The sequence below is a fragment of the Sinohyriopsis cumingii genome, chromosome 17, assembly GCF_028554795.1.
Source record: "Sinohyriopsis cumingii isolate HCF-2022 chromosome 17, ASM2855479v2, whole genome shotgun sequence".
Classification (NCBI taxonomy): Eukaryota; Metazoa; Mollusca; class Bivalvia; order Unionida; family Unionidae; genus Sinohyriopsis; species Sinohyriopsis cumingii.
In genome coordinates this window covers 47,355,614-47,369,016 of record NC_142977.1, presented here as the reverse complement: position 1 = coordinate 47,369,016, position 13,403 = coordinate 47,355,614, and the positions used below count along the sequence as shown (strand labels likewise).

The 13,403-nt window shown below is 33.8% G+C and overlaps 2 protein-coding genes across 5 annotated transcripts in view; both read right to left on the bottom strand.

Annotated features, from left to right (window-relative positions):
- The window catches only part of LOC149778551 (uncharacterized), a 109,272-nt gene that overhangs the window by 94,732 nt on the left and 1,137 nt on the right, over positions 1–13,403 (bottom strand). The window lies entirely within an intron of this gene.
- On the bottom strand, positions 7,241–12,939 carry LOC149778552 (uncharacterized). Its single transcript, XM_089939458.1, has 2 exons — positions 10,088–12,939; positions 7,241–9,380 (listed from the first exon to the last, which is right to left on the bottom strand). Exons 1-2 carry the CDS (start codon positions 10,384–10,386, stop codon positions 9,368–9,370), a joined length of 312 nt encoding a protein of 103 aa, XP_089795584.1. The 5' UTR covers positions 10,387–12,939; the 3' UTR covers positions 7,241–9,367.

Below are 13,403 nucleotides of genomic sequence, written 5' to 3'. Positions count from 1 at the left end.
AGTCACCAGCCCGGGCCTGTGCCTAACAAATTTCTTTTAGCACTTACCAGTACAGTACATAAACTATTATATCAGACTGCAGATTCAACTTTTGAATGTGCAACCCAAATGTGGTCTCCTGTCTGCCTCGCTCGCCAATGTTTATATTTGTATTCGAGGACTGGCTAGTATAGCGTCACGGTACCACGTGATCTGTCGTCTAATCAAAACTCGGAAAAACTCGGCAATTTACGGAATCGTGGTATCTTCCACGCAATATAATCACTACCCGCTTACGATATTTAATTTATAAACATTGCAGTCGAATTAAAATCTGTAGAGAATTACATACGTAAAAGGAAAATTTTGATTTCTAGTCTCCTTTAAGTTAAGGGCTTTTACTTCAAGATAACGATAAGTTTTTGTTTGGTCTCTCATATCACTAAAACTGACAAAAATGGGCTTGTCACATCCATTCTATTGATCTTTTTGTGAAAACAGTATTTAAAAAATCTCCATTTAATCTATACATATTATTGATAACTAACATGTGCATATATGTGCCAAAAGAAACAAAAATTCTGAGTAAAAACTGAACGTATAATTTGTCATAAGCAATTAAAAACTAGAAAAACAAATAACCTCAAACACATTGCAACAGGAATCATGAATACTGTGAACAGCTGATACACCTGCATCATGTTCAATAGTCTTCCATTTAGATCTATCTTTACCATGCAGAAACTGGTTTTCTTCTTTCAATCACATTCACTTTGACCTTTGCCCTTTTGATCCCATCATACTAAGGCTTCCACATTTCACCAAATGCAAACGAATTATGGAGAACTCGCCCTGAGAGAACTCATCCCAGGAGTCAGAAGAAGTCGCCCCATGGTGGTCGGAGACGTCGCCCCAAGGATCATATATACTAATTATGAGATATCGCCACATGGTTGTTAAGCTTTTATGTATTGTTGTTTTTCTTCAACTTAATAACTTATTAAATCTATAAAATTTGCAACTTTTCAACTTTTCCATTTGATCAACTCCGCTTCTGTAATTAACGAAGAAGAAGTGTTATATGTCTTTTGCTCTGCTCTTCAAATCATTAGATGCATTTTATTTGGAAAAATAGAGCGGGTATAAGCATGATGTGACGTGTGCAGTTTTATATATGAAAGGGTTCCAACCTAAGAACCAAAGTCATCCAGAGATGACTTTATGGCATGGACCTCTATAACCGAAATCGACTGAATTGATGCTGACCGTCAATAAGCCAAAGGGTTATAGTATCATCTCTCTAACTGAAAAATTTAATCTGATTTGCTAACCACTGACGAATGATACTTGAACTCGATAAAAAGCATCACTGACGCCTGCTCATGAAATGCGGTCGCTATTGAGTTAAACGTCACGGATAATGCGCAGAATGTCACATTTAAATCCTGGACTAAACTCAATAATATTTCACATGGTCCGAACCAGTTTGGAAGTTTGGAGAATCTGCCAGAAATCTGGGCCGAATCAGTCAGTAATTTGTACCGAATCAGCCTGGTCCGAGTTTGAGAGTAATTACCACATTAATGAATAATGTTAATATAACAGATGTATCAATTAAGAAAGTTAAGAGGAACATTTGTTTCAAAAGGTTTCTCGTAGTGTTCCCGTGTGTTGTTATAAGAAATCTAACGAGTTTATATGAACATACAGACTTTTAATTATAAGTGATTTATTTTTCTATTATCGACATTACACAAACAAGATGAATGCAAAATGGGAATGAAGGGTTTATTATACAACGAGTGGAAAACATTCTTGAACGTAAGTGTAGAAGAAAAATGCATATTCATCCGATGCAGTTACATACAAAATAAAAGGTGCATAGTAAATTGATGTTGGAAACATTGAATGAAAAAGCGTAAACATGTCTTTAATGTTTTTACTTTTTAACGATGAAGAAGAAAAAAAAAAGAAGTAAGAAAATTGAGGATTGTTCCAGTACACATGTTAATATAATTTTGCAATATACATATCAGAGTTTAGCAACGATAAAAAGTAAGGATTTCAAAACGAATACTTTTTGCTACCAATATTGAAACAGTTTTGCCATATAACTGTCAGAGATGAGCACTGGTGGAAAACAACGTCAATATTTCCCATATTATTCAGTACCAAGCGTAGGATCGTCTAAGAGAATGGAAGAAAAAAATATTCGCATACGCGCTGAACATATTCAACCAAGGAAAAGGTATTCAACGATCTATTTGACAATAAGAACCCTCGACAAAAATGACTGTAACTACTTAAAAGTACGTTTGATAAAATTAATTACGTTTATTGGAACATCAATGGATTAAAATAAGTAGCGCACGCCACTTACATAGATTTTGTCAAAATGGTTTACGAACAAAAATGTTTATATCCAAGTTAAAAGCAATGACGACTCGTGCTTTTTGTAATTTTAAACAAATGTTCCTGTTGTTTTAGTAGATGACCGATGAAAAGTAGGATCTCAGCAAATTTGACAATGATTTTGATATCACTTCTTATATTTATGAACTTACTGAAATTTACCAAATGACCAAAAAGGAATATACACTTGGTGATGATAACATTTGCACCATTACGTTGAAATGACAAACATAAAAAATAGATTTAGGATACAGGTGCAGCATATAATCTAAAACATTTATTCAACAATGGACTGACACTTAGTCATTTGCTTTTGAACATATCCAGCAAGTGAAATATTCTTCATTGTTTTTCTTTTGTTTTCCGGGTCTGACTTCGTTTCAGTTTCCCTTCCGAAACCATCTTGAGTTGCATATGTATGGAGTTTGCTTCCTTGTATAGGAGAGTCAATACCAGATAATATCTTTCATGTATTCAAATAATGCGGTAACGACCATGTGGCAACATCTTTGTTGCTAACAGTATTGTTCTAAGGTACACATTTCTATCTTGTAAATAATATATTTATTTCAAAGATAAATATTAAATAGGTTTTCTGGAAGACATGTTTTGGGGTGACTTCTCCAACCATTTGGGGCGACTTCTCCACCCACTCTGGGGTGACTTCTGCAGATACGTTGGGGCGAGTTATCCCAGGGCGAGTTCTCAATTGGGCGAGTTCTCCATGTACCATTGCAAACCGTCCACATGTTTGGTCCATGCTAGATAAATTTCTTCACTGTCATAGAGACTATCATATTGAGAAATTTACTACTCCTGCTGAATATTCAACGACACCAGACCTTCACAGTAAATGCTGACTGGCAACAAACTGAAATATTACTACCCATCAGACTTCTGAAATTACAAAAATGACTATTCCAACAGGAGATTTACTGGCCTCAGGCTAGAAAACTAATTTTTAGTCAGTAACCTTCACCTTTTGACATTAAAATCAATTAATTTTTTTCTGCACCCCAAATGTAAGTCGTGTACATACTGAAGTCACAGTGAAGACACCATATCTGTTCATTATCAATGACAACGACCTATGACCTTTTCATCCTGAAATCAATAGGGCGTGTCTGTGTGTATGATTTGGATTTTTAACGTAGCTTTAACAATTTTTCAGTCATATAGCTACGATGTCACACCTAGTCACATTATCCTGACAACTATGTATTCAAATTCAAAATTAAAACAAGTATAATTTCTAACATAACACATTAATAAATCCAGTAATTCAATACGATTCACACAGCAGCAAATTAGACAATTAATTCCGATCACAGGCTAACAATCTACCTAATTCAATCTTGTATACTACTAATTTCTCTACAGAACGTCATGTAAATAACTCAAATACGTGAGATTAACTCTGATAAAGGTAACTTCTACATACCAACATAATTCTATCAATCAATTTCTACATTCTACATATAAACTTACAACTCTCAGGTAGTAATGTTCAACAAATTCGGTCGAAGAATTCTTACATTTAAGAAGCTTTTCAAGTCTGAATTCCTGCTCTCCCTTTTATGAATGACGTGCATTCAGAGTATGCCTATTAGAATTCACTCCCTAACTTACTAGACCTCTGCGTTGGTCAAAATCCTGGCGAGTACGGAAGTGATCATAAAATTACCTGTAGAATAAGGGTCTGCTCCGGACAGGTGCCCTGACCATATTTCCCTGACTCAGCCCTGATTTGATACTGAGGTCTCTTTGAACTGTAATCTGCCTAGTTTCTCACGCGCATGTCAGATTTCTTTCTCCCGTGGTCAGGCCATGGGTTGTGTGTGAATAAAAAACTTCTTCTGGTTTTATCAGTTACTTCATCCCTTTGAAGATAGCCGCCCCTTTGTCCCCCCGCCCAGTCGATTCTTGCTCAACAAAGGTCAGTCGCCAGTGTTGTGGCAACATTCTCCACCCAAGATAAATTGTGTACACGAGTGCTGTCTTCACATCGTGACAATCTTATACAGATGAGATGTGATTGTTTTCTGTTAGAAGCATAAGACCCGTCCCTCCACATCTTAACTTTTTCATTTTGCCTTTTAAGATTTTTTACACTACTCACAGCTCAGGATGTTGTAGCATCCACCCGCTACATGAATATCTTCATTCCTCTGTGATTTTAACATTATTTTACCCCGTTTAAAAAATAGGTTAATTATTGTTCGGACAAAAAATATCAGCACAATAAATACTATGCAAAAAGCAACAAAATAAGAATTATCCAGTACTGTTTTGAACTTTTCATAAAAAATACTAGAGAATAAATAAATATTTTATTGCATGATAAGTGGGTGCGATCATGGCCATCTTGAGCGATAGCATGGGAAAATGGTCTGGCATTCTTTAACAGTATGGTAGTAAACCAACCTTTGGATAGGCATACAAAGTCAAACGTCTGAGCTAAACATCGGTACCAAATTTATTACACTAGGCAAAATGTAGCTTGAAATATCAGTGTTGATTTTTAAATAGGTCATGTGAGAAGGTAGAGAAGTGTCCTCCTTTGCATTATTTGATAGCACATGTATGACTGATAGTTAATTTCAATTAGTTAGGGTTAGTACTAAAATACAAAACATAGAATTTAATGAAAATTATTTATAAAAAACACTCTAACTGGTCTTCTACCAGTGCGTAAATGACAAAATAAGCATAAATCTGGAGTAAGAGAAAAATATTTTGCAATGGATGAAAACATTAAAACTAAACTTGTACCAAGTAACCTACAGTAATCTGGTTCATCGTAACAGTATGTTTACACTTTCCTTGGGATCTATCTACAGTGTTCATAATATCAATTATACATAGTAGCAGTAGCCAGTGACACTAGGCCTATAAGTTAAATTTGTCGTTATTTGGTACACATACTGTATTGTATTTTAATCCTTTGTTGTTGTTTCTTAAACCTATTATATAATGTTCTAAAAATCGATTATTAATTATTAAATATAAAAATGTCCAAATCGTTGCTCTGCCCCTCCCCTCTCTGGATTATCGTAGCTAGATACGGGCAAAAATCCATGAAAATACGAGCGTTGGGGATTTTTGCTTGTGTTTTACGACGATGTCTCTGGACCTATGAATGATGGTAATGTTAGTCAAGCCGTCCAAAGGAGAGAGAGAGAGAATTTTATAGTCTATAGAAATGTTAATTAAAGCAGAATAATGACTTAGATGAACTGTCAATATATTAAAATATTTTAATTGCCTCTTGTTGGTTCGTCATTTCACTTAGTTTCTATTCCACACTAATTTCCATACGCCAGTACATGAATGCCTGACAGTACAGGTTCAGTGTACAAAAAGATAACCGTGTTTACAGTGCACTACAATCTTCATAAAAACCATATTTCATGTTTAAATCATGAGTGTGTCTTATATTAATTTGATAAATGTGAATAAAAATAGAAACTGAAAAAGAAAACAATCAACTTATCAATTTGCATATGTGATTGTGAACAAGAAGAAAAATCTCAGAACTACATTTTGTAGCGGACACACTCACAGGGATGTGAGGAGTTCATTCACTCTGTCAATACACAGTTGTCAGGAGCATATCATAACTCCATTTCAAGTGCATTGTGTGTATTTATATGTGATATAAATAAAATATATGCATAGTATGTATGTTGTATCAATGATACACCACCCTTCGTATAAAGTTTTCATGAAAAATAAACTTGGGCAAGCCTCGTTTCCTTTTAATGAAAAATGTATACATCTTGTGGTATATCATTGATACAGTGTACATACTATACATACATACATACATATATATATATATATATACATACATATATATATATATATATATATATATATATATATATATATATATATATATATATATATATAGACACACACACGATGAATATACAACAGAAATAAGAAAATACGCTTAAGATTTATTGAACTGAGTAACTTAATAGCATAGTTTAGAATTGACTAGTTATATATTTTTTTTTATGGAGTCCTACCTCCCCACTCAATTGTATACTTTTGAATAATATACAGGCCTGCTCAGTGCAGTGGGGGGGGGGGGAGTAGGGTCCTGGGATCAACTCAGATATCAGAAGAAAAAACAAATCTTTGCAACAAATTTTCAAATGTTATCCTTTCAAGTGTCTAAATAATGGTAGATTACTACAGGCTTGATATACAAAACTGTATAAAGGTGTTTATATACAAAAAAAGAAAAATAGTAGTGGAGCCCATAGTGCTTGATTTATTTAGTACCAAAATTTGCAGTCTATGTCATAGTAAGACCATGTTTAATGTTCAAATTTTTCAGGTTGAGTGATTTTCTAGAAAGAGGAATGTGCCAATACCAAGGGCCATAACTGTAACTAAAAAGTTACTAATGTAAATTGCAGAGATAATGGTGTCTTTACAAGACGACCCACCACTTCCAAATTCATCAGGTTCTGAAATTCTACCTAACAAGACACCAGATCATCTATATCTACAGGTAAATGGCAGCTTATTTAATATGTCGGAACCATTATTCAGATATTTCATTTTAAGGGTAAAAATAAAAACAAGAGTAAACAAGTTTAAAAATCTCACACATTCAAAATTCAAGTGTGACATGTAACATATTTATTTATGTCTTCTGATTTGTTTTGTTGATACCAGAAGAGACCATCATATATAGAGCAACCCCTGTTTGTGATGCTGGGACACAAAACTACCTAATACGGCAGGGATGTGGTTGCCAATAAAATAGAAAAGAGAATCGGAAACAATAATCCCAAAACAGTGGAAACTTCCTTAAAAAAAGACAAAACTTGCATCACCAACAGATTTTATTTTGATATTCTATCTAAAAGTAAAATGATTCATGACTATTTCAGGATAGTATGTTATTTACTAAATGATAAACATTTCTAAATTGTCATTAGTTTTAAAACTTCATGTGTGTACAAGTGTATTATAACTAAAAGAATATACAACTTTATTATCTTGAAATGATACATGTAGATTAATTCTTCAAAATGTTCTAAAAACTATGTATTCAATATAGATTAAATCAAAACAGAGAATCAAGTCAATTACTTCATTATATTGATATCTTTTTTTCTGTCATATATATATATATATATATATATAGCATATGGCCACATTTGGCTTGAAGTTTTGATATACTATGGATATAAATTTTCCAATGTTGAAGGCTGAAAGATAAAAGCAGCAATAAAAATGCTGTTCCATAACATTGTTTTGTATTTCCTTACACTTGCTATATTATCAAGAACCTTATTTTCTTATGAATGTTCATAAAGATGAACAACTGACAGCAAACTATAATACACTGACCCACTGTAAATAAAACAATTCATTGTAAAATTGTTCATTCAGTATTTGTATAATTATGTTTTTGTTGTCCCACTTTCAAGTTAAATTTAAAATGTGGAGCACAATATAAACACAAGACAATGGTTTGAATCCTAACTCGGAATATCAATTGGCATAAGTCGTCTGGGGATTCTCATTTCAACATATTCTGGCATCAGGGTATTATGATGAAAGTTTATCAATTTTGAACATAAATCTTTCCAAAATTCAATATGGGGCAATACTCTTTCTACAATCATTCCTTTTGAGGACCAAATGACAAAGTCACAAAAGTCTACTTCACAAAGTGCAATCTGCACCTGTACCTGGCAGTGGTAGTAATATTAATGTGATTTCATTAAAAATGGCCAACCATTCATAATATTATATCAAAGATTGTTTATTTTATTTGCATTAAGTTCATCTACACATAATGGATCTTTTCCTGCTTAAACAAATGGACATTTTATCTAAACTACACCTATTAGTTTGTTGTTTTGAGTGTAGACAAAGCCATCAGGATTACATGCAAGTTCTGGATACAGAGAATTGATCCAAAATCCACATTTCTGTATCATAACATCCTTTCTGACAATTTCTGCCATGTACTCTTTAAAAGGTTTCTCTTCATTTTGTCTTCCATATTTTAAACTTTTTAATTCTGGTCACTTTTTTCCCCATCGAATTCTGTTAAAAAGATATTTTTCCTTTTTACTGTGGACAACTGCTACATCTTTTGCTACAGAAGCAGTTATTCCACAGAATTTGATACTGTACCACATTTCTGACTCTGTCTGATCTTGTGTATTTGGTACTTCAAAGGGGACTGTGTTTTTTTCAAACTGCATTAACCATAAGGCAGACTTAGTTCTATCCTTTAATACCTCCATGTGAACTTTCTAATCAGGGTAGTCTATCTCTATAATGGATCATAGTTTCTAAATCTATCTGCCTTTAATTTCTTGCTGTATGATGTTGAATGGCATGGTTGCAGCTGTATTTCAGACTTCTTCCCAACATTCCATGTACAAAGTTTGTTGGTAGATGTGCATGGCTTATATCCAAACTGAAGACTATAATCTTCCAAGGCAAAAAGTAAAGAAGCAATATGATTGTATCTGCCCACAGTTGCAAAATGCATCATTTACTTTTCCTGAGTGTTGCTAGAGTCATTGATACATGATACACATTGTGCTGCGATATGATGTAATTACAGATTTTAAGAAATAATGGTCATCTTTATAATAATCTTGCAAGTTTTTCACATGGCCACTTATACAATATTGTCGACCTTTCAACATAGGTTTTGATGTGTTTAAGTCAGTCAAGTTGTCCTCACTTTCACTATCAGAGGCAGAGTTAAATGTGTACACCTTTGCAGTTGATATAACGTGTTCATAAATTCTCCTGTAACAAAATCCTTTTGGAATATTAACAGATGGGAAACTATTCCAACCGCTTGTAGGAAGAAAAGGTACAGTTTCTGTAGACTTACTGGTCCTGACAGAAGATAACACTTCACTCACTTTTTGTTCACATCATTTTCCTCCATCAACATAAACAACTATGTGTTGTCTGATTCTATTCACTCCATACCCCTAAAATAAAAATACAATTGTTTTCAAGTATTAATGCACAATACAAAATTTAATCAAGAACAATAACAAATGTGTGCAGTAACAAAAATGTTAGCAAATGAGTTGTTACCTGCATTTAGAATTTTACAAGATCTTAAAATGTTAGGCATTTATTTATTTTTACTAAACAAATAATTCAACTGTTAAAACAACAAAACTATTTGTGAACATTTCAAAACACTATGTGACCCCAGGCATATCAGAACCTGTTAATAGGTATTGTAATGCCATATATGTGTGCAATAGGATCGATAATTGTTTACATCTTTGTAATTACTTATGTCCTTGTTTATTGTTTACTTACATGTACATATTTTTTATGTTTGTATATTTATGAACAATACTGTACATTGTGATAAAATATTTTATGAAAGTCACAAATATCAAATTGAGTAACCCCATAACATTTGTACAGTAATGAATCAATGACACTGCGACAAACTATTCCTTGCATGCTTCCCCCACCCCCATGACAAAATGGTAAAAGACAAAATATGCAACGTATAGAAGTCGACATGGACTTAAAGAGTTTTAGTTCGCAGTTCGTGCAGTGAAAATGGTTGTATAAAGATGGCAGTTTGTTATCTGCCTGAAAAGAATGTTACAATAACAAACTCGTAAGAACGTTACAGTAATCATTTCGGTATCGTAATGAAGAATCGACTTACATTTTGACTAATTCCGGCTTCTGTTTTCCAACAACTGCCAATCCACGACATTCAAGCCAGCGCTTCAACTCACAAACTGAATGTTCTGATACTTTGGAACAACGAAATTTAGCTCTTGGGACGTCATTTTTCTCTAGCTTTATCGAACACATTTCCTGTACTGTTGTCTTTGTTTGTCCTACAAATTCACTTTTGTGTATCACGTGATACGCATAAGCACACTTACATGACGCGTCGTCTATCTCAGCTATACCGATGGTGACGTAGACGTTGTCCCGAAGATGAGCTTGGTATTTCATTCTTTGGTAGCCAGAATGGACCAAAATCGACAAAATATTGCTTATGATGATACTTATCGTACACAAATAGGAATACAGTAAGTTTAACTTCTTTGAAAACAGTAATATTTCAATAATAACAATAATAATGTTACAAGCCAAGGGTCCTTACTTGACCAAGCGGTTGTCAAACCCTGGCGCGATTCTCGCTAGAAGTCATAAGTTTACCCCAACTTTCCAAAGACTTCCATTCAACTTCAGTTGTGAATTAGAAAGCCCGACGTATCCATTATATACCTAAATTTTACTCTAGTTAATGCAAGACCACAGATAAAACAAGCTGCCAAATATCTATCAACCGCACATCTGCATGGTTTATCTTCATCGTGTTTCTGTACCGCCAACTTTTCACGCCTTAAAAATTAGGTTAACTCTGCCACCTTAGGCCAGTCAATGTATGCTTACCAGGCACATTTCGCCAATATAACTGCACCACATTTGCCCCCATGACGACATAAACAGTATCTGCCAAGTCCCTTCTTATTTATTCCTTTGTCTAATTTACCAGTTTCCTACCGTAAATACTGCCACTGGAGTCACACCACCAATGTACACTATTAGATTTTAATATGGACTACCTTACGACAGGGACATACATTCGGTTTTGGTCGGAATTCACTACTAGTGAACCATGGCATCATGGAAACTCACTAACACTTCACTCCGTGACGTTTGCTCGTAGTAATTGGCTAATTATTACGGGCTAAGGATATTTCCATTTCGCCGAATTCCAACAATCACACAAGTAATCACACAAATATAAGAATTCCTTAAAACGGGGCGCTATAACCAAATACGCATACTCCAAAATTTATTACAAACATATTTATAATAATTATTATATATTTATATTTCTTTGCCCTCACTGGATTTAAAATTGATATGAAGTTATATATTTCTGTTTAATTTGTAATGTTGTTAATCATGTATTTCAACTTTAATTACATTTGTGTTCGCTTTAATCATTGGATCCTTTGTTTGTTTTTTTTTTTTTTTTTTTTTTATTTTTTATTTTACTTGGAAATATCCTGCCAGTGCAAACATGGACATTCCTTGTCATCGGTAAGTTGCGATTCATGTTTGTTATAATACGTGCGTGCTACCATACCTAAGATAGGCAAATACCGCGATAATATAAGAGTTGTTCCCCCATGGTACGTTAATCTGGGTCAGCCACAATATGCTGTTTTATTTACATTTACGCGCTTCGATTGACAAATATTTTTTATAGGAAGAGAAAGCGGGAAAGTCAAAGAAACTACAAAATATAAGTATGCAGCAGTAGCAAAACGGTTTTAATGTGTACAATGCTGTCGGGAATTTATGCGCACCTAAATTTTCCTTGTCCAATATTGAAGCAAAACGCATACCGAATTCGACCGATTGACGAAAATAAAATACAGCAGTGCTTACCATTTGAAAAGAGGCAATTGTCACCAGAATATTCTGTTCAAAATAATATTAATTTTGGACACAATTCATGACTCGCGATATGTCGGCCTATTCTGCGCATAGCTTTGAAAAGATGTAGTGTTTATCCACCGGGCTATGAAGTACATTACTTTGGACTGTTGCTGTTAGTTCAATCGATTAATTAGGTCAGGTTTATAGCTAACTTTACAAAATTCAACGTAAAAATGCCAATAAATGGCAAGATATATTAAGCAAATTAAACCGATCTTGTCAAAATTTTAGTAAAGTTAAACAATTTTTAAAAAAAATAAGCTATTACGTGGAAGAGAAACAACAATGAATATGATGCAACATGTTTAAGACGTCTTGTTTATGGGGAAAAATTACTACAGAATTTAGAAACCAACAATACGCCGGGAATTTCTTGAGAATTTATGTTATAGCGGCAAGTTGACACGTTGGTTAGCTGACGATTTTATACGTGTGGGACAACTTCTTGCAAAACTGGAAACTTGGATTAAAATGCAGTTTTTAAAAAAATTATACATTTCCATCTTTTATATAATGTATTTATTTGCATGATTCTAAAAGATACATAGTAAATCGGATTTTTTGGGTTACCGGTTTAAGAACGTCATGGAGTGGGTCTTCGTCTTGGCATTTAGAAATCACATTTTCGTGTGCATTTCGTATCGAAATGTGGGATATTTTTGTACACTTTATGAATATCACTTTCCCTGATTAATGTACGACCGTACTTTCTTGATACAAAATGGATTTTTGAACCAAAATAACAAGTGATCCATTGTTTACAGAAATGACGTATCGTTGCGCAGAATTAGCCGACGCGCAGAATTAGCCGACATGGTAATACCGAACACAATACTAAGTCAAGCGACAATAAAACGTACCAGGCTATAATGATGTGCTTAATGTGAATTTTCATATTTTTCTTTTCAAATTTGTAAAGCACTGTTGATTTGTCTTTTTTCTAATCTGACATGTTTTGAAGTTTAAAAAGATCCATTGCTTCAGACACTTTTCAGACATATTCATCAGTCACATTGATAACTTAACGTCTAGCGCCATTTTTTATATTTAAAAGGTATAGACTGGTTAGTCTGTTTCCCTACTTCGTAAGACTACTGCCATGCACTATAGTAGAGTACAACGCAAGGAGCATACACAACAGGGAACCGTCCTCCATATTTGTCCGCTTCCTAAAAGTATTGGATGAAAGGGACAATTTGTATGCACAAATTTAATGTTGCGTACACCTGCCTAATATAAAAATTCATAAAAATAAAATAAAATAACCCCCACGAGTGAGGTCAATACTGACCATTTTTTGGGTAGGTATAATAAAGCAAAACATAATACCATTCACTTGACCTGACAAACCAGTGAAGTTCATAGAATATAAAGTCGATACACCCCAAACTCAAATTTATAGATGCATTTTTCATCTCCGAAGGCCACAGTGCAAACAAAAATCCTTTCACTGGGTGATATTTTTGAAAAACGCTGTCTACTTAATAGCTTGATGCAATTCAAAATAGTTGTCA